The sequence below is a fragment of the Tachysurus vachellii genome, chromosome 9 (genome assembly GCF_030014155.1).
Source record: "Tachysurus vachellii isolate PV-2020 chromosome 9, HZAU_Pvac_v1, whole genome shotgun sequence".
Classification (NCBI taxonomy): Eukaryota; Metazoa; Chordata; class Actinopteri; order Siluriformes; family Bagridae; genus Tachysurus; species Tachysurus vachellii.
Genome location: NC_083468.1, coordinates 8,947,443 through 8,970,884, shown reverse-complemented (window position 1 = coordinate 8,970,884; position 23,442 = coordinate 8,947,443). Strand labels below are relative to the sequence as shown.

Genomic DNA, 23,442 nt, shown 5'->3' with positions numbered 1-23,442 from the left:
ACCTCCTGAGCTTTTCCAGATAATTTACACTGTATCATGAGAGGCCAAACCTCTCTCGGCCAACGCAGTGCCGCCGCTATACGTTCAAAAGCGCCGAAATACGAATCCACTTCATTATCCCTAAATGTAGGCACAAGAGTAAGATGGCGACTAACATCAAAATCATCAGACCTACTAGAAGTTCCAGTTCAAATCCTCTGAATTCACACCGCTAAGTGAACGCATCATAGGATCAGACCCCGGAGCATCAACGTTAACTTCGTCACCTGCCGCATTCATACCGACCTCAGAATTAGGCTTAGGGTATAAAATACCGCTTTGTACCAATGCCGCATCAATTACATCCCGTACTACGTTTTTCTTAGCAGTTCGTGACAGAGAAATGTCATAAAAATCAGCGATTAAAAACAAATCAGTTTTTCGACATGACTCCAGGACTTCCCGTGAAGGAGCCTGTCTAAACGCTTCTATACTGAATTCCATGTATATCGACCTACTACTTCCGCACCACACAATGATAAAGCTGCCAGTCAAATCATACAGAGATACATAAAGTACACTCACCAGAAAAGCCGCAAACTTCGTAGTTCGCATCGAACGAATTACAAAACCAGGAAAAGAGCCCGGACCTCCCGCACCCGAAGCGAGAAAAGGATCCCGGACGAGCCCCCAATTATTACGCCCCGAGTCTAGGGGAAATCGGAACCTCCGAGAGGCGTAATAAGGGAACAGAGTTTGAAATAGTGGGATCCCAGTTTTAAATCACTCCGGCCGATAATCAAACACATTCACCAAGCCAATCAAGGGATAGGATTAGATTTATTAAAGAATAAATATGACAGGTGAAAAGGAGCATCTCTTCGGGGTGACCAAAGGCCAAAACAACAAACAAAACAACTCTCAAAAGCAAAAGGAGAAAGGGACTAAGTGACCTAAATGAGCACAAAGTAAAATACATTTAACTTCCCTAACTCCCTAACGTAAAACAGAGTACAAATCAAAATATCAAAATAAATAGGCTGGACACCCCTACGCTCCACATGCTTGAGGAATCACTTTAAGGACAAAAGTACAAGATCAACAAGTTGTTCAGAAGGCACATTTTCACTGGGGAAAAGCATGTTTGATCATTGCCTGGAGGAGGGATCCCGGAGCTCTCTACCCAAACGCAGCCGAACCAAAAATGAGCTCCCTGTTGAACGCCGGAAGCGCCCTTATAAGGAACACGCCTCTTCTGAACCGCCAATAAAGGGAGAGAGGAAATCATCAGGCGACCTATTAGAGCACGACAAAAGAAAAAAGAGAAAAGAAAAACACATACCAAATACAAAAACATAGGTCGTAACACTGCCATTAAATAAATCTGCACATGGATTCAACTGGTTAAATCTGTCTGGTTTGTAACGGGTGTAGGTGTGTGATATTACCATATATCTGTTTTCATTTAAAGCCACAAAGGTCAGTAATGACAACATGAATAAACTACATTAATGCATATAACAACAGATCTTGTAAATATAAAGAAAAATTAATTAGGCTAAAAGGAAACTGATCATAATTATCCACATTCATAGTGTTTTAAAAATCTGAAGTAACGGAAGATTAAAAGTAAGAGATGTATGGTTTCACATTAAATCCAAAGTTAGTTGTTCAATGTCTCAAGTGAACTTGCTTATGTTGGTTTCTTACTATATAATATGAAACGTTGTTATTGAGTGTCCTCATTTTCAGAACATAGTATGTGTGGCTCAAAGTTTGGGTGTAAAATTTAATTAAAGTTAGAAGTTAATAACATGTTAACTTTAGCATTTATAGTTTATTTAACGATCAACTATATATCTAAAGAGGCAATTATGTGTTTTATTGCCCTCAGATGAAAATACATTGCATAAAGTACTTTAATCCATAAAAAGCATACAAGCAACAGTTAAGGTGTGACTATCTTGCCCCAGGGGCCCTATTGTGGGGTTTACACCCAAGCGATTTGTATCTGAAAATGGACCACCATAGTAGTGGATTTAGTACCAGTTTGTTTCTTTCTGCAGCACTCCAAATGATTGTCCCTCAGTGACACACATCCATTTCCTGGGATAAATACCTGGTATGATAATTATAGTGATTACTGTGGCGAGTAACCTCTAATGCACCTTATGGATTTATATTGATGGCAGATGTGTCTGCTGATTAATAACAATGTAATTCCATTTCCTGTGTGCGCTCTAAAAATATGTTCATGAAAGCTGTTGGTTTTGCAGCACTTTTGTGTGTGATGCTGCCAGGAGTGCTATTGCATAAATTGATATAAAACACTCATACACACATATAGAGAAGTACAAACATTAATGAAACCTGACTCCTGTTAATCAGCAAAGTTTTAACTTCCAGGTTCATAAATAGCTACGAAGCCAATACAATAATTTTGTTATTTATGAATGAATATAAAAATGAAGATGGTCAAGGACTTCAACATATCCAGAACAAATACACTACTCATCACATGTCATAAGTATGTGCTGTTGAGAGGCTACAAGAATCTTCTTTTTTTTTAGTGTTTTTTAGTTCTATGAGCTGCCACTGCTCAGTGGTGAAACATTTTGAAACAACTATATATTGTTATTAATACAGACAGAATTATACTGTAGGACAAATTTCTGGAGTGTAGCAGGGTGGTATGTGATTCCATGCCAAAGTAAATCACTTTAGTTTCTATGGTTGTGCTAAATGAGGATGATGTCATATGCAGAGCCCTAATAACAGTTGCTACTTTGGCTGACCTGACATTACCTAACCCTAAACCTAACCCAAAATGTAGTCATGCCCGATTCATACTGACCATGAGGAAATTTGTAAATTGTATTTCAGAAAAGTTGACTGAAAAAAATTGATGGCAATTTCCAAAAAAAATGTAAATATGAGGAAAAAGGAATTGAGTACAGACTTAGGCATCAACCTCAAATGAAATTCTAAGCATTTCTGTTTCACATTCCAGGTTCATTTCTGGGTTCATGGGCTTAAAAGCAATATGCACTCTATGCTCTGACATGAAGTATCAATAGTTTAATTTACAGGAGACTAAGGATTGCTGCTTTTTGGACTGCATGTTTGGAGCTGCAGCCCCTAGATGCTCATAATAATAAAGAACCCGATTTCAAGTGTTAGCTAATTAATCTCTGTGCAGGCAGACAAAAACTTACAGTCCTTTGGTAAAGATGACTTTTTGTAAAGATAAACCACTTACAGTATAGAAGGGGTAGTTATAAGTCTATAACATGAAATAGGTTCGAGTGATGGTGACTTGCTATTGCTATCGAGGCTCAGCACAGACCAATGGCCCAGATAATAAATACTATCATCATTCAAAGACTTGAATTGAGGAAACTGTTAGAAATATTCCAGTTCATATTGAAGGCTCTGTTAATCAGCAAATCTGAGCACATTGTCTTACTGAAACACAAAACAAACCATGAGTATTATTTCTAATATTTTTGCACTGGAGTACAGGCTGTGTCACTTGGGTGTCCCTTTCCTAAATCACAATATAATCTTATATTGACACAGAATACCGAAATACAGAATCAGGTGTCAATCCAGATCATTTCTCATTTCTAGGTTCCCAAGAAGGATGGAGGTTATGCCCACTTTTGGACATGCATGCTCTGAATTGTACACCAAAACATACAAAATGTTAACTTTCAAGGTCATTGGGTCGCAGATCAGGTCTGAGGACTGGTTTGCGATGATAATCCTGAAGGATCCTAATCCTAATCCTGAAGGTATAACTTCCATCCTTCTTGGGAACCTAGAAATGAGAAATGATCTGGAAGGGTTAAATTCTCTATAGCACATTTCTCAGATAAAATAGGATTCCTTTCTTGCCCAATCTACTAAACCCAATATGTATAGCTAACTGCAGTTTTTTACTGTATTTCACCAATTGATGTGTGCAAAAATCTAATCATAAAATCTAGTTTAATTTTTTTTAAATTAAAAAAAAAAAAATGTGTGCTCAGCCCAATGCTGTTCAATCTGATGACTCAAATCTGTGTAGCAATGCACACCTCGAATCACATCATCAAGATGTAGAGCCAACAACCTGACTCTGAACCTGACTCTGATAAAACTAAAGAGATGGTCCCCTTCCTGACCATGTTTTACAGATGGACCATCGAGAGCATCCTGAGCAGCTGCATCACTATCTAGTTTGGGAACTGCACCGTCTAGGCTCACAAGACTCTGCAGCAGATAATGGGGACAGCTGTGAAGCTCATCCTAGATTCTCTTTCCTATATCACAGACATTTACACCACATGTTTATCCACAAAGCTAACAGCATTGTGGATGATCCCTCAAACACTCCCTTCACCCTCGTGCCACCCTCATTCAACTGCTGCTATAACACAAACATGTATGTTTACAAGAACCCATTTTGTTCATAATCCTATAATTTTGTATAATATACAGTATGCACACTGGTCGTTGCTATTTTGTATATATTGTTATATACTAGGTTGCACACAATAACATAACATAAAAAACACTAACAGGGAACACTAGCATTGTGACACGCCAAGATGTTAGTACCGAACATGAGACAAATAAAGACACCAACTCAAGATAAGGACTCCGCAATGCTACATACAATGCGGCAGTAATAAATATACAGGATAATTAGACACGTAAGGAACATCCCTGCTGAAAAATCCAGCATAAACCAGCATGAATTCAATGTTGGTCCAGGCTGGTTTTTACTGGTTCATGCTGGTATAGTGCTGGTATAATGCTGGTCAGTGCTGGTATAGTGCTGGTATAGTGCTGGAATAGCTGGGTGGCCAGCATAGTCATGGTATTTTAAACATAGTAATAAATCAAACAAATTAAACATAGTAATACCAACAAATTTTGACTTCCCGGGCTCCATGAGGTAAGCAGCATATAAATCATACAGAATGATGCGTTGTTATGCAACCTTTAAAGCAACTATGTTCACGAAGGTAAATGTAGTTCCTGCACTTTCCAAAAATAAATCTCGCAATGTTTTCGACTACATTATATACCTTACAGTGTTTATCGAAATTAGTATAAGTGCACTTGTTCCAGATCATCATGTTTTTGCCACCGTAATTAGGATTTTGTTTTGGGGTAAATAAACCCCTACACGACGAATCTGCTGATCACTGGGAATCAGAATGTTTGCATACATGAGGTACCTGGATGACGGCTGCACAGCAGTTGTTTCACCTAGCGAAATTAAGGACTTTAAGTACGACATGTTTGACCAAACTCAGGTTTATTGGGTACGATGGAAGCAAGATTTCTTCAGGGCACAAATACTAATGCTTAAAGGTATGTAACTTAAGCAGTAGCTGTTTTATTGTAACTCGTTCACTGCACAATATAAACAAATGAGTGATATATATTTTCAGAGAATAAAGAAGACATAGAGCAGAAGTTGTCTAAATGAAAACAACTCGGGTAGCACCTCTTAAAAACACATGGTCATCACCACCACATACTACTTGTTCCTCGCTAAAAGAGAGAGCGGAAGCTAAGACCAAAAATTTGTGTTGTAAAGGTTATATTGTGTAACGTTATTTGTGCATGTGTTTATATTACAGTGTGATGGCAAATGTCATTGTCCAATAAATATTTTAAACAAACTTATACACACACAAGCACACACACACACACATTACATATACACACATATACACGTATATATATATATATATATATATATATATATATATATATATATATATATATATATATATATATATATATATATATAAAGAAAGCCATGTAAATGATAGGAATATCCAGAATGTTTTTCTTAATTAAAAAGTGAATTGCAATTCTCTAGAAAATTGTCTTGGTCTTTATTTAACTATGAATATGCACTAAGAAATGTGATATGTAACAAATGGGTTTTGTTGTGGTCTTGCTGGGATTATACTAGCATCCAAAAGACAACATATGTTGACCAGCACACCAGCATCCTAGGCTGGTCGGCCAGCACACCAGCATCCCAGGCTGGTCGGCCAGCACACCAGCAACCAGCACCTAATGCTGGACCAGCATACCACCATCCCAAGCTGGTCGGCCAGCACACCAGCATCCCAGGCTGGTCGGCCAGCACACCAGCAACCAGCACCTAATGCTGGACCAGCATACCACCATCCCAAGCTGGTCCCAGGATGCAAAACATACCTTATGCTGGACCAGCAATGCTGGTTTTTTTAGCAGCATTGCTTTTTTTAGCATGTCCATATCCATGCACCCAAACACCCCCCAACAGTGTGACTCTGTACACACCAACCTGGAACCATGCACAAAAGTTCATGGGGGTCAATAATCCCAACAAGAAACAGGAAGGAGCAGGGAGCACAGCGAGGCCCTAAAGGTGTGCAAAGGCCACAGCAAGGATCAAGGGGGAGTGAACAACATAGAAAAGTACTTGTGGGGAGCAAGGAATGTTTGCCATTTTATCAAGAAGTCACAAAATAGACAACAGAATCTAACAGCTCCCTAAAGACAAAGAAGCTGGGGATTGTGTTATGCAGATGTCTTTTAAAGGTCTGGCTAACACACTCGCTAAGTCACCTGACCCCATGTCACGAGTAATACAAAAATGAGAATATTAGATATTTATAAAGCGAATCAAAGGAGACAGACTTAATCAAGCCTGCCCATTCACATTTAAAGATACATGGCTTAAGCTGAAGGTCTTCTGAGTGATAACATCATTCATCATTCAGCATAAATAGTGTATATTTGTCTCTATTAGTCCTAAACTCTCAGAGGCTTATTAAAAATTACTATTTTAACCAACTATGATCATGTCATAATAAATGCTGTTAATTTACCTTATCTCCTTCAGATTTTTATCCTGAACCAGAGTTTATTCTTACCTTTTGTAATTATATTTAGTAATTGGGAATCCGCATATACCTTTTATCATATAAAAGCATCCTACAGTGAAGCAATTCTCTTACAGAGTGATGGTACGTAGAGTTTGCAGAGTCTGAATTTTGTCAAAATCATAGGAAGAATAGAAATGAGCACAAGCAAAGCCACACAGAGAACACTAGAAAAAATGTAGAAAAGAGAAAAACACACAAAGAAATGTAGAATACCTGCTAGTGCTGTACAGACCAGCCATCTTGTAAAGTGACCTTCAGTGAAACAAACAAAAAGAAGAAAAATGAAGACTGCTTCCAAAAATTTTCAGGACTATAAAACCTACCTAACAATTGCGGGCTGTCACTTACATTATTTAGCAACAGACAATGTTTGTGTTTTTTTTTTTTTATCTTAAGATATAAAGAATATAACAGACAGAAAACACACAGAGAAGAAATGATTCATGTTGTGTTCTTTTGTCTCTGTTCCATGTTTTGGCTAATGTATTCTACTAACTGAATTACCCATCAATGCTTTGAATTGACTCTGAGAGCACTTCAACTTTCATGCCTTCATTTTCTTCTTCCTCTGTCGGCACAGACAAAGAATCTTTGTTTTCAGGTATACTGGTTGAATAACAAAAGCAGCCTACTTTTATTTGTTTGAAAGTCAGATCAAACTGCTGTAACATGCTGCTTTTTCACTGTTCAGTTATGGAAATCTAGGAAAAAACAAGGCGGGCAAGTTTTATGATTAAAAACAAAATTTACCATAAAAATGAAAGTGTATAATTTTATTCCACCATTTTTATCTTCATTTTGCATTATTCTAAGATCAAAATTAACTTGTGGATATTTAAACTATTAGATTTATATTATATTTAAGTTTCCTGTAAATAAAAGATATATGAAATGTTAAACACTGCAGATAGAGTTGCCAATCTTTCAGCTTTAAGTATGTAGTTTTTAGTATATTTTTCAATGACTAAATTGCTCTCAATTTCAAGACACTTTTCACAAACCTCTATGCTTTGTAGAGTCAGAATTTCATTATTCCTACATCAACGGTGCTTTGTTGATGGACCGAAATGCCTTGTTTATTAATCACAAATCACATATTTTTTTCTTTCTGAAATGTACACATGGTGGACATCTTCAGATTAAATATCCTGCAGCTAGGCAGAGATGAGGGTATGTTAGGTGTAACCAATGTTCTCAAAATTCTTTTGAATAAATGTAACACACAGTGTGGCACAATGTCTCTTGGATGATCAATACATGGGCCATTTATGCAAACTGTCTTTGGAGTTTCAATATATACATTATACATTGTTCAATAATTTACCAGGTATATATATTTTACATAATATGAATACTGCAACTGCAGACCTTTAATAGTATTGGGGAAAAACATGGAGTGTGCAAATTGAAGATTATCACAGGAATTGCAGACATCAATATTCAGACTTCAATGGATATGCAATCCAGTTCTGTGAGAACTGTGTGTGATGTAGAGCTAAAACAGATACATTTCTCAGTTACATGTAATATCAGCCTCGAGCGAGGAGCAGTAATAAGTCCAATATTACTGTCTGAGAGTTTGACATAATCACAATATATCATGTTAAAATTTGTAACATATATACTCAAAACAACATGGAATGCTATTACAGGTAAATTTAAAATGCATAAATAGAAATTTTTTTTCGAAAATTTCACTATTCATAGTGTCTTGGTTTTAAAGTCAGCATTTATTTTCTTTGGATGAGAGGACAATAAAACAGATACAACATCTTAATTGTTGTTATTGATTTTATAAAGGAGTGATTTTTTATGAATAAAAGTATGAGCTACATATTGCAAATGAGTGCTTCGTCAGCGTACTCACTGAATTGAGAAAAAATATTTAATGGGAAAGCATATTGGATTAGTCAAAACATTTGCCATGACACATGATGGAGTATCCTCCATAGATGCATTTTCCTTTCTTGTCCTTACCTCTTACAAATGTTGGGCAACATGTAAATATTTTCTCAGCAGCTTCTGGTTAAGGTACAGCCACAGGAATCCAATACTTCAGTTGCTCATAACGTTGCCTTTTCACTCAGACAATATTGCTACTATTTGGGCATCACCATACACTTTCTTAACGTTGCCATTCTAACTATATGCACTGAAGAAATTACACTTTGATACAATGTAAAGTAGAGAGTGTACAGCTTGTACAACAGTGCAAATTTGCTGTCCCCTCAAAATAACTGAACACACAGCCATTAATGTCTAAACCGCTGGCCACAAAAGTGAGTACACCCCTAAGTGAAAATGTTCAAATTGGGCCCAAATTGGTGTCATGTGACTCATTAGTGTTACAAGGTCTCAGGTGTGTTAAATTTGGTGTTGTTGCTTTCATACTGGTCACTGGAAGTTCAACATGGCACCTCATGGCAAAGAACTATCTGAGGATCTGAAAAAATGAATTGTTGCTCTACATAAAGATGGCATAGGCTATAAGAAGATTGCCCAGACCCTGAAACTGAGCTGCAGCACGATGGCCAAGACCATACAGAGGTTTAACAATACAGGTTTCACTCAGAACAGGCCTCGCCATGCTCTACCAAAGAAGTTGAGTGCACATGGTCAGCATCATATCTAGAGCTTGTGTTTACGAAATAGACATATGTATGCTGCCAGCTGCAGAGGTTAAAGGATTTGGGGGTCAGCCTCTCAGTGCTCAGACCATATTCCACACACTGCATCAAATTGCATCTTCATAACTGTCATCCCAGAAGGAAGCCTCTACAGTTTGCTGAAGATTAGCAGACTAAGGACCTGGATTACTGGAACCATGTCCTGTGGTTTGATGAGACCTTATTTGGTTCAGATGATTTCAAGCGTGTTTGGCTGCAACCAGGTGATTAGTACAAAGACAAGTGTGTCTTGCCTACAGTCAAGCATGTTGGTGGGAGTGTCATGGTCTGGGGCTGCATGAGTGCTGCCAGCACTGAGGAGATACAGCTCATTTAGGGAACCCTGAATGCAAACATGTACTGTGACATACCGAAGCATAGCATGATCCCCTCCCTTCAGTGACTGGGCCGCAGTGGGCAGTATTCCAACATGATAATGACCCCAAACACACCTCCAAGATGACCACTGCCTTGCTAATGAAGCTGAGAATAAAGGTGATGAAATGGCCAAGCATGTTTCCAGACCTAAACCCTATTGAGCATCTGTGGGTCATGGAAGGTGGAGGAGTGCAAGCTCCATGATCTCTGTTACGTGCCAAGGAACGTATTTTGCTGGTGTGTTTTGAATATTTTTGTTAAAGCGGATTGGCTGCGTGAGCGCGATGGAGTTTGCCCAATACCGGTCAGTGCAGGGCAGAGGCAGCGTACAGACACCACCCCGGAAGAAGTCCGCAACCATAAAAGCGCGAACGTCGCGTCAATTCATTGTTGGATTGTTGGTTGGCATGTTGTGAGAGTTGGTTGAAAGTTACTGCTGTGTATTTTGCCGTTGCGATTAATGTTGTTTGTGTACAATATTATTCTACGTACGGGGCTGGAAAAGGTAAGAAGGAGCGTGCTCATACATTGTACATTACGTAGTATACTTCTCTGTCTAGATACCTCAGGTAAGGGGCGGTGCATCCCCCTGTATTTTAGTTAGCGAGGGAAGTATAGCGTAGTTAGGATTTTGGTTTCACTAAATCATGACACATAATATGGGTAGCTTAATTGTGCATTGACAATTTTGCCCTGAGTCCCCATTAATTTCCAACCCTGCTGCTAACCTAACATTAGCAATGTCATGCATTGATACAACACAACAGTAGAACAATTATGTAAACCAAATATAGTTTACATTATTGTATATAACTATTTATAAGTATTATTAACTTACCTCAATAACACAGAGTACACCAAATAATAAAGCTGTTGACAACTTCTTGCACTTAAAGATAAAGTGGTCTTGTAAACATGGCCAGGATTTTTTTTTTCCAGAAGAATTTGACAGCAACTCACTTTCAGCTGAGTCTAAATCATTTGCGTCTGTCTTGTTCATCTCCATGTTTCCTTTTTTGTGAGTTAGTGTGCCGCAGTTGTTCTCCCGCCCATCAATCAATCAATGCAGTAGTTTCTAGGGCAAGATTTTTTCCCCCTTGCATTATTTTTATTTATTTTTATTTTATTTTATATTTTTTTCAGTAACAGATACGATTTAAAATGTAGTTAAGTACAATACTTCAATCAAAAAAAAAATAAATAAAATAAATTTGTTTTGCCTTCTCACTCATGTTTTCTTTAAAAAAAAATAGTATACATCCTGTAAATTCTATCAAGTTATGCAAACTTTTTAACACAACTGTGTGTGTGTGTATGCATATATGTACTATATATATGTGGCATAAACTAAACAAAACAAACAAAATGAAATTGCACCTAATTAGATTATAAAAGTGAACACAACTGTTTGGGAAGCTTTCATATAACAATAGCAATCATTGTGTAGTGGAAGGATGTTTTCAGGGCCAACATTAATAAACAATACTCAAATTGAAAAGAGATGATAGACCTGATAGCAAGAACACCAGTTACACAGAGAATAATATACATTGAACACCAGTGCAGTCATCTTCTACACCCCATGCATGTGTGTGTTTGTTTCAGCATTCTGTTTTTTCTCCCAGGGAAACCAGACTGCTGTTTTCTGCTAATTGAATAGTTGTTTTAAATGCACCATCTCTCTAAATGAAACACCAAATAATTATATGCACAGTTGGACCTTCACTATCATCGGAAGGATATGTCTCCAGTATAATTGTCATTAGCGACCACCTAAGGCACCTTCACCCTCCTTCAAACCAACACACGTAGCTCACATGCCACATACTGATTGCCAATTAGAGCAGAAATCAATTTGCAGTCCCCATTGCTAAATTGATATCATTATGTTTATCGTGGAATGAATAATTGATGATCATATTATTATAGCTGAGACCTAATGGTGCATGAAGTCAGCCTGGCAGGGTGTTGGACAAAAAATGTGATTGTTGATAATTAGGGGTTATTATTATCATCTTGCTATGGTGCATAGACACAGTTTTTCAAGGAAGCACTCTGTACTACAGTATATGAACAGACCTCATGTGGTATATTTTTTCCAGCTTTCATTTATTAAAATTAGTTTCTTACAGTTCGGATGTTCTCTGTTAAATAAGCTCCCCATGTACAAGTTACAAAGAAAGAATTTACTCAGAGGTGCTTTTCATTAGTAATGCTTAAATCTATAATTACTATTCAGGTAATTGGAAATGAAGAGTTAATCTTGATTTGTTTTTCACATTTTCGTTTTCATATTTCTGTGGTCCAAGTGATCGAGAATTGTTCATGGATGGAATGTGTTTTGTTTGCCACATCGATGAACAGCTCCTAAAACAGAGATAGAGAGATCATGAGATTTAGCACAAATGTATCTCTCGCACACACAGTTCATGGTTATCCAGTGAGCCAACAGAAAATTGGACATGATTATACACACTATGCTATGCAGTATGAGATGAGTGGATAATTAAATGAATGAGAAATTGTACAGGTGAGTATTCCATTTCTACTACTACTACTACTACTACTACTAATAATAATAATAATAATAACAACAACAACACAACCATTATTATTATTATTATTATTATTATTATTGCATCATTTTTATTCTATCAATATTATTTTTGTTTATAATTTTGCTTATTAAATATCATAGCCCAAACATTAAAAATAATTGCATATACCACACACAAACACACATCTTTTTGAATATTGTGCTATCAGTACTATAGCAGTGTCTTACCTCTGTGACAGAATCATGGTTATAGGTCAGCTCTGTTTCAGTTTCACCAGTTTTCATGGTGACATTAGTGATGGGGAGACTTCCTGCACCCCAGACCTTTACATGGCCAAGTTTGAGCTGATCAGCATTTGTTGCATTATGTATAACAAAATTTGAGAGAGTTTTCTGAAACAAATACAAAAAAAAAATAAAAAAACAATCTGGAACTAATGTGGTGGATATAAATATTGCTGATAAATATTTTTAGTACTAGTAAGAATACCATCTAAAAATACATAGTGCACATAGTGATAAATAGTTATGCAACTATCCTCAGATAGACTTTTAATACTGGTATATTAGCAACCTAATATTATTAGCAGCACAGTCATCAGTTGTATCTAGTAAAAAAAGTAAATTATTTTATTCACTGGGGCATTCCTGCTTGATTTTACATGCACCCTGCGATTCTCTTGAAAGTGTTAATTTCAATAATAACAAAATAACAATAATTTTTAATTATTATTTGAGAAGACTATTATTTGAGGAGCACATGCTTCCTCTGAGACATCTGAAACTAGCCTGCATTTTAAAGAACTGATACTCATGCTTTTGACTGATAATGGACCCCACCCCAATGAGTATTGCCAGTTTTGATATGGAGGTGCTTTGACTCCTGGATAAAGCATTAGGATTTAAAAAACAAATATGATAGGGTACTTTTCTACTATGCCACTCTTGAGTTCCACTTTATTTCCCAGAAAATGTATATACTTAAAGTTTAGAATTTTGTGTCTTAAAGCACCTCTCCAATAATGGAGGGGAAGACAACTTTATTCAAAATTTAATCAAAACTGGAAAAACATTAGATTAATTAACAGTTCCTTATTGCACACTTGTATAGTAGATAGTATGTCACACTGCCCATAGCGTACCACTATCAATACCTAAGTGGCATAAATTGACAACATACAGGATGTAGCCAAAGTGATAACGCATATGACCAGATTGCATGAACAAAATTATGTGAAACTGGTAGCTGGAGAGAAATAACCTTGTGTGAGGGTTGCTTGACAAAATGAGAAAATAGGAAAGAACACTTAATTAACTTTTGTTAATGTGGTTTTGTACCTTAATCACGCTGAAATATGTTAAGACATATGCTCCAGTCTCATATGTGTCTGGAAAGAAATGTTGATGGTAATAATAATAATAATAATAATAATAATAATAATAATAATAATAATAATAATAATATTCCAAGGGAAACCACTTTGTCTTTTTGGTTATATTCACTACAAAGACCACACCACATATATACACACTATATTATATTATATATATATATATATATATATATATATATATATAATATTATATTAATGAATAGGATAACAGATGCTTTCTCTAATTATAAGCACTTTCACACAAAAGACACTAGTGCAATGTAGGATTTTCACAACTGAAATAACTCACTAATTCCCTCTCCGTCATCCCAGAACAGATGACCTCTTGCTGTTCCATCATCATCCAGGGCAGCAATAAGATCAATAGGATTCTTGCGACTGGACACAAAATATTATTGTTGTCTATCTTTTAACTGTTTATTTTCACAGAAAGAGAGAACTTGATCATTCAGACAAGCAACCAGCCAGACTACAGCTGATTCTGAAAATGGTTCTTGATATTACACTTGGAATTTTGTACCTGTATTTTGTGTTGTTCTCTGGTTTCTGACATGGTAGAATGAATCCTCCTCTCACATGTAGGTTGATGTGATTGAGTGGAGTGGGCATGGTAAGAAACTTGCCTCTCACATTAACCAACTTTGCCTGAAAACAGAAAAAACACATAGAGAAAACAACATAGATTATATTTAATGTTCTTATAGCCTTCTTGTCATTGCTATACAACAATGTGGCCCATCGTTTAAATTTTATACCGCTACTTTAAAGCATATTGTGTCTTAATAATGATCAACATAAAAGTTCTGGTCGAAAAAAGTGTCTGAAGCATGTTTAATTCCGAAGGTAGGAGTAGAAATAAGAATATAGCAAATGGGACAAAACAAACAATACACACAAATGAGTAGATGTTACAAATTTAATTTAATTAATTTGATAGAACATAAATGTATGTGATGCAGTTAAACATACCGTGTGGTAATCATACCAGCGAGCATTAGGGATGTAGCCATTAACTTCATTTACTCCCTAAAAAAATCGTGGAAAAACAAAAAAAGCCAAACCACAAACAAAAAAAAAAAAAAAAAAAAAAAAAAGAATTCAATCATCAATAGAACAACACTGTAATGATGACTTTTTGCACTCTAGCAGCTTCATATTACCCTATACCCTATAATTTAATCCATTAATCATAAGTTACCTAATTAACTCCTCACTCACTCACTCACTCATTTTCTACCGCTTATCCGAACTACCTCGGGTCACGGGAAGCCTGTGCCTCAGGCTCAGGCATCAAGGCAGGATACACCCTGGATGGAGTGCCAACCCATCGCAGGGAACACACACACTCTCATTCACTCACGCAATCATACACTATGGACAATTTTCCAGAGATTCAAATCAACCTACCATGCATGTCTTTGGACCGGGGAGGAAACCGGAGTACCCGGAGGAAACCCCCGAGGCACGGGGAGAACATGCAAACTCCACACACACAAGGCGGAGGTGGGAATCGAACCCCCAACCCTGGAGTTGTGAGGTGAACGTGATAACCACTAAGCCACCGTGCCCCCCTAATTAACTCCTTTTTAAACTTAAATTGCTACTCAATGATAATACAAAGTGTGATAATCTGCTTATGATGGAAATGTGTGTGTTAGTTTCATAACCTTATCCAAAGCAGGACTGATGAGCAAGGCTGGACCCCAAAGGAACTGTTTATAAATGTCCCATGTCACTTTATCATCCACAAACCTACAACAGAGTATTAAAACAGACAAAAAAAGACAGTCAAACATACAGCTAGGTGAAGTTTAGGAACCGTGTGGAACTGACAATCCACAACATTTCAGTTGGTAACAAACAAGACTGAAGTTACTTAAGTGTAAGAAAAGCACTTTCCGTGACTGGCCAGTAGTGACATTTTAAATGGACTATGGGAATTGTACTTTAATTTAGTTAGCATTTTCCTTTAATAACCTTTTAAAACAATACTTTGTATTATACTGTGCCCTACTTTAGAATAACAGCAGTAAATGTGAAGTGAAAGTATTAAAATTATTTAAACTGGCATTAGATTAGATGCTTACTCATGCAGCATAGGCCGGACCACAGTACTTCCTTTAGTGTGTGCCTCAAACATGAGTGTGTACAGGTAGGGGAGGAGTGTATAGCGGATATTCAACACATCACGAGATGCTTTAGCAAAATCAGCATCCCATGCCACTGGGTCTTGTCTCTGTTACACATCAAAATAGAAAGACAAAGATATTTTAATAGACTGACTAGATTATGCTGAATCTTAGAATTTACTGTGGTAATGAAGTCTGAAATAGCACCAACTAATAACAGGCATGGTAAAAAAGGCCCAATTATAATGATTAATCTAAATAACTACCAGATTTAAAATTGAAATAGAACATATTGTATGCAAATGTCACAGTGTGAAATCAGATTTTAATCAGTTTCAAAACATATGATTAATCTTGATCCACAATCACCAATATGTGTAAAATTAACTAAATGAAAACTGTTTATTGACAAAATATTAAACCACCTTCAGTAATTTGAAAAAGAAATGTAATTTCTTGTCATAAACTCACAGGGAGAGAGAATACAATGTTATTAAAAATTCTGTTCTGTGATTGGTTTCCTATATGCATATGACATGTTACACTATGCACTGTTAAACACCTTTGTGGGCAGAGACAAGAAGAAAACCAATAATGAGCAACATATGATAACAGGCACCTAAATACATTCTAGTTCTACATCTTTCATCACTAAACCAAAGCAGTTCTTTAAATAAAATGGCTTAAACCATTTTTGGGGCCATGTTACCAAGACCAATTATAGTCCTATAGTATAAGAAGTATATGTAAAAACACCATTGAAAGTACATTTTGCATTTTTTTTGTCCATTCAAGAAGGTAAATTTTAAATAATGTCATTACATATTACACTGGCTTTTTATTAGAACATAGGCCTTCTACCAACAATACTGTCTGAAAACTTCCAGAAATTATTTTATTCAGTAGTATGTTCTATTTAAACTTTACAAATACAAATGTGGAAAATATTGTTGCCATTTAAAAAAAACAAACTAATGAAACTGGCCTGGACAAGAATTATGGTACCCTCAATGAGACTTCTGCAGCTGTCGACACGTACTTTGGCCCACTCCCCATGAGCAAACTGCTCCAGCTCTCTTAGGCCACGTTCACACTGCAGGTAAAAGTGGCCCAAACTGATTTTTTTGGGGTCAAGTAACCAGGTCAGACTTCTTCAGGAGTAGTGTGAACACTCAAATCTAGCCCAGATCTGATTTTTTCGAATCAGATTCAGACCACTTCCATATGTGGTCCTGAATCAGACCCAAATCAGATTTTTTCCAATGTGGTCGCAATGTGAACAACCAAGGTGGATTTGATGCGACTTTTACGTCAATCTACATTGACATTTGTCACAATTATGTGCAGGCGAGTACGCACACAAACGTGACTACGCCTACAAAATGGATCAAATAATCAAAAGTTGCCCTCGACATCCGAAAATTTTCAAAACACTGCGTCTCTGTGCTGCCATTACACAAACATTTAGAAAGAAAAGCTAAAATGCTTACTTCCTCCATAACCTCGCCAACGTTAGCGCAACGGTGTGTTATTGTTCGTTTGCTCATGCGGGTCAGTTCGAAACAGCAAACAGTTCACACTGGTATCTGATATAGGCCACATTTTAAAAGGTAATGTGAACAGACATCAGAAAAATCAGATCTGAGCAAAATATCCGAATTGAGCATTAAGACTTGCAGTGTGAATGCGGCTTTAGGTTTGAAGGGTGCCTTATCCAAAATGCATGTTTCAGCTCTTTCCAACAGATCTTCAATGGAATATAGATCAGGGCTCATAGAAGGTCATCTCAGAATAGCCCAATGTTTTGTTTTTAGCTATTCTCTGGGGTTTTTAACTAGGTGTTTGGTCTTATCTGTGTAAAAGGCATTTTCCTAGAAACTTTGTGGCTTGTCAATATGCATTTTTGCAAATTCCAGTCTCACAATTTTATGATTTGGTTTCACTGTTGAAAACAAAACATAAAATTGTGAGACTAGAATTTGCGAGACTGGAATTTGACTGGGAGTCCTCCCAGGTGGTCTTCCACTTTGGCTCAAACAGCAACGGATGGTGTGATCTGACACTGATGTACTTTGACCTTGGAGTTCACCTCTAATCTCTCTGGAAGTTATTGGTCTCTTCAATTTGTCATCATTTTTTCTCTTGCGGCTATGTCCAGGGAAGAGTCTATGAACAGGCTACCTTAGACTTCTGAATAATATGTGCAGCTGTAGTCACAGGAACATCAAGCTGCTTGGAGATGGTCTTATAGCCTTTACCTTTAACATGCTTTTCTAACATTTACCTTCTAATCCTTTGAGACAACTCTGAGCTTTCTGTGGTCCATTTTCAGTGTGGAGCACACCATGATACGAAACAACACAGTTACTACTTTTTGCCCTTCACATAGGCAGACTGACTGGTTACAAATTTGAAGACACCTGTGATGCTAATTACAAGACACACTTTAGTTTAACATGCCCCTGTAGTCAAATTATTTTCAAACTTTTCTAGGTGTACTATCATTTTTGTCCAAGCCAGTTTCATAAGTTTGTTTTCTAAAATGCTTCTGTTGAACCACAATTCAAAAGCAATGTCTGATTTTAATTAGTCAATTTTCAGTAAATGTTTATTTATTATTACTTTTATCAGTTTCAAGTTGTTTTAGTGACTTTTGTGGGTTTTTCTTTCTTTAATGGAAGTTTACCTAAAATTTTGTCCAAGTGTATACATGTTCATTCATCATCCATCATCATCGATTTTGTGAAAGGCATGTAAACATACAATGTAATATTCAAAAATCACATATGGGTATGCTGGTCAGGTGTGAAATTATAGTGTACGTTAAACATATAATACAGTACTTAATATAGTATATAATACAGTACTTCCATGCAAACATATGGCCATGTGACCACATAACACATAAATTTGCAGGGAAATACTGTCTTTAAGCCGGTTTGAACTGGTTTGTTTGAAAAACAAAATTTTAGTCAACAAAATGTCATCAGGTAAAGAACTGATGGTCTCCAACTGTGTGTACATAGGATACCCTTAGGTTTCTCTGAATCGGCATAATCGTAAGCGATATGAGAAATAAAACTATTGAGCCCTCACCCTTCTTCTAGAAAAAAGGTTCTAGTAAATTAGTTACAAAGTACAACACTCACAACTGAAAGAGAATTTAAATTCAATGCTTCTGTGCAAACTAAAATAGCTCAATATATTGAAAAAAAAACCAAAACAAAGTATTTAGAAGGACATGAACAGAAGTCCTGTTCTTGCTAAAGTTTTTTATTAAGTTATGGCTGATCTATATCTCTTTTGATCTATCAGACTGTAGTTTCTTCTCTTCTCCAACTGGCAAGAACAATTTGCATGGCCCTGGAATGGCTCTCATATTTCCACATTATAGCATGCTGAATGCAGTCGACCTCCAACTGTTGGGGCTAACCGCTTTTCTCAAACAAAAGGCTGAATTATTCCAAATGTACTCGGCTCTGACTCCATTAGCGGCAAGCTGAATGTGATGGAAGGCCACCCACAGGCCTCAGGCTGCCTCATTTCCACCAAAAACAGCGGGAGAAAAACAGGCCTGTCTGAAGGTAGCGCATCTCTCTCACTCATATCGATGGGTTAATTTACACCAGCAAATGACTCTGCTAGACATTAGAAGCCAACAAGGTGCCCTCTTTCTCTCTCTTTCTTCTTTTTCTTTGTTCCGTATTTGTCTTCTGACTATTCCTTTCTGCATGTTTGTACATCTCTTCACTCTTTTGTAATTTGATTTCTCATGTTCATCAAGGGTTTTGTCACCATTTCCTCCCTCCCTCTCTCTCTACACACACACACTCTCTAGCACTCATCGTCTCTCTTCCTTTGATGAACTGCAACTTGGCCAGACATAGATGACCTTCCATTTTCACTAGAACCATTAGCAATAATGATATGTTGGTGAGTTAATTACAACATAGAGAGGAAAAACTCTTATAAACAAGGCTATGAGTACACTCTTATCAGAGTTGTCATTGAGGCTTGTTACTCACAAAACCTGTGTGTCTCTCTCTCTCTCTCTCTCTCTCTCTCTCTTACTGTCACCCTCTCTCTCACACATAGTGTAATGTGAGTATTAAGTATGAATAGGCTTTGGCAGAATAAATGGGAATAGACCAAATGCCCCCAAACTTTTTTAAACTTATACATTTTTACACTATTATGTAGTTTTCCTAGGGTCCCTGCAGTTCTGTTGATAATCAGTTACATAATAATCCAGTATTCAATATTTCTCTCTTCTATTCAGAAGACAGTTCCCTCTAAACAGTCTTATTTAGGAGACAATTTATAGACAATTTTCAGACAAGACAATCTATTAATTGTGTTCAATTTTATATGAAACTATGTGCACAGAATTGTCACACTGAATTGTCACACACACACATTAATATATATATATATATATATATATTTATAGGCCACTTTAAAATGTGCAGTTTTTAATCACACAGCACAATGCCACATGTCGTAAGTTTTGAGGGAGCATGCAATTGGCATGCCGACTGCAGGAATGTACACTAGAGCTGTTGCCCATGAATTGAATGTTCATTTCTCTGCCATCTCCAAAGGCGGTTCAGAGAATTTGGCAGTACATCCAACTGGCCTCACAACCACAGACCACATGTAACCACACCAGCCCAGGAACTCCACATTCAGCATCTTCACCAGCCACCCAGACAGCTGCTGCAACAATCGGTTTGCATAACCAAAGAATTTCTGCACAAACTGTCAGAAACCGTCTCAGGGAAGCTCATCTGCATGCTCGTCATCCTCATCGGGGTCTCGACCTGACTGCAGTTCGTCATTCTAACAGACCTGAGTAGGCAAATGCTCACATTTAATTGTGTCTGGCACTTTGGATAGGTGTTCTCTTCACGGATGAATCCCGGTTTTCACTGTACATGGCAGATGGGAGACAACATGTATGGTGTTATGTGGGTAAGAGGTTTGCTGATATCAACGTTGTGGATTGAGTGGCTCATGGTGGCGATGGGGTTATGGTATGGGCAGTCAGTGGGTACGGAAAGTATTCAGACCCCTTTAAATTTTTCACTCTTTGTTTCATTACAGCCATTTGCTAAAATCAAAAGAGTTCATTTTATTTCTCATGTACACTCAGCACCCCATCTTGATAGAAAAAAAAACAGACGTAGAAATTTTTGCAAATTTATTAAAAAAGAAATACTGAAATATCACATGGTCATACTGTAAGTATTCAGACCCTTTGCTCAGTATTGAGTAGAAGCACCCTTTTGAGTTAGTACAGTCTTCTTGAGAATGATGCAACAAGTTTTTCACACCTGGATTTGGGTTCCTCTGCCATTCTTCCTTGCAGATCCTTTCCAGTTCCGTCAGGTTGGATGGTGAACTTTGGTGGACAGCCATTTTCAGGTCTCACCAGAGATGCTCAATTGGGTTTAGGTCAGGTCTCTGGCTGGGCCAGACAAGAATGGTCACAGAGTTGTTCCGAAGCCACTCCTTTGTTATTTTAGCTGTGTGCTTAGGGTCATTGTTGGAAGGTGAACCTTCGGCCCAGTCTGAGGTCCTGAGCACTCTGGAAGAGGTTTTCTTCCAGGATATCTCTGTACTTGGCTGCATTCATCTTTCCTTCAATTGCAACCAGGCCTCCTGTCCCTGCAGATGAAATACAACCCCATAGCATGATGCTGCCACCACCATGTTTCACTGTTTGGATTGTATTGGGCAGGTGATGAGCAGTGCCTGGTTTTCTCCACACATACCACTTAGAATTAACGCCAAAAAGTTCAATCTTGGTCTCATTAGACCAGAGAATCTTATTTCTCATAGTCTGGGAGTCCATCATGTGTTTTTTTTCTACTACATCTCTGGACCTCAGCCACAGTCTTTGGGTTATTCTTTACCTGTCTCACCAATTCTCTTCTCCCACGATTGCTCAGTTTGGCTGGATGGCCAGGTCTAGGAACAGTTTTGGTCGTCCCAAACTTCTTCCATTTAAGGTTTATGGAAGTCACTGTGCTCTTAGGATCCTTGAGTGCTGCAGAAATTCTTTTGTAACCTTCCGTGCCTTCCGGGTCAGATCCGTGCCTTGCCATGCGCTGTGAGCTGTAAGGTCTCATATAGACAGGTGTGTGCCTTTCCTAATCAAGTCCAATCAGTTTAATTAAACATAGCTGGACTCCAATGAAGGAGTAGAACCATCTCAAGGAGGATCAGAAGAAATGGACAGCATGTGAGTTATTGACCATGTGATATTTCAGTTTTTCTTATTTAATAAATTTGCAAAAATTTCTACATGTCTGTGTTTTTTCTGTCAAGATGGGGTGCTGAGTGTACATTAATGAGAAATAAAATGATTTTTTTGATTTTAGCAAATGGCTGCAATGAAACAAAGAGTGAAAAATCTAAAGGGGTCTGAATACTTTCCGTACCCACTGTATGTTTTCAACAACGAACACAGGTGCATTTTATTGATGACATTTTGATTGCTCAGAGATACCGTGACAAGATCCACAGGCTTGGATGCATGGATCTATACACAATTCCTGAAATCTGAAAACATCCCAGTTCTTGCATGGCCAGCATACTCACCGGACATGTCTCCCATAGGCATATACGACAGCGTGTTCCAGTTTCTGCCAATATCCAGCAACTTCGCACAGCCATTGAAGAGGAGTGGACCAACATTCCACAGGCCACAATCAACAACCTGATCAACTCTATGCGAAGGAGATGTGTTGCACTGCATGAAGCAAATGGTGGTCATACCAGATACTGACTGGTTTTCTGACCTCCCTGGATCCCCCAATATAGTAAATATAGTATTTTTAAAGCCCTAGACAGTCTTAAACAATTACTCATACGAACAATCCTTAAAAGACCTGTTAGTCAAAGTGTTTTTTAACAAACCTCTATCAAAACAGTGTAAGTTACTAGCGTTCAAATCGCCGGTTTATATAAATGTAACATTCATTCATTCATTCATTCATTCTCTACCGCTTATCAGAACTATTCTCGGGTCACGGGGAGCCTATCTCAGGCGTCATTGGGCATCAAGGCAGGATACACCCTGGACGGAGTGCCAACCCATCGCAGGGCACACACACTCTCATTCACTCATGCAATCACACACTACGGACAATTTTCCAGAGATGCCAATCAACCTACCATGCATGTCGTTGGACCGGGGGAGGAAACCGGAGTAATCGGAGGAAACCCCCAAAGCACGGGGAGAACATGCAAACTCCACACACACAAGGCGGGAATCGAACCCCCAGCCCTGGAGGTGTGAGGCGAACGTGCTAACCACTAAGCCACCTTGCCCCCCTTAAATGTAACATGCTCATTCAAATACATTATTGTTTCTATTGTAATAGTTCAGAAGGT

At 37.6% G+C, this 23,442-nt stretch overlaps 1 protein-coding gene across 1 annotated transcript in view; it reads right to left on the bottom strand.

The window, feature by feature from the left end:
- Window positions 1-12,054: 12,054 nt before the first annotated feature.
- Window positions 12,055-23,442, bottom strand: part of si (sucrase-isomaltase) — an 88,163-nt gene continuing 76,775 nt past the window's right edge. Inside the window, exons 41-48 of the mRNA XM_060877587.1 lie at window positions 16,003-16,151; window positions 15,583-15,667; window positions 14,885-14,941; window positions 14,436-14,560; window positions 14,205-14,293; window positions 13,860-13,909; window positions 12,750-12,914; window positions 12,055-12,331 (exon numbers count right to left, since the gene is read on the bottom strand). Coding sequence (XP_060733570.1) covers window positions 12,254-12,331; window positions 12,750-12,914; window positions 13,860-13,909; window positions 14,205-14,293; window positions 14,436-14,560; window positions 14,885-14,941; window positions 15,583-15,667; window positions 16,003-16,151 — 798 coding nt within the window. The 3' untranslated portion in view covers window positions 12,055-12,253. The remainder of the gene's footprint in view (window positions 12,332-12,749; window positions 12,915-13,859; window positions 13,910-14,204; window positions 14,294-14,435; window positions 14,561-14,884; window positions 14,942-15,582; window positions 15,668-16,002; window positions 16,152-23,442) is intronic.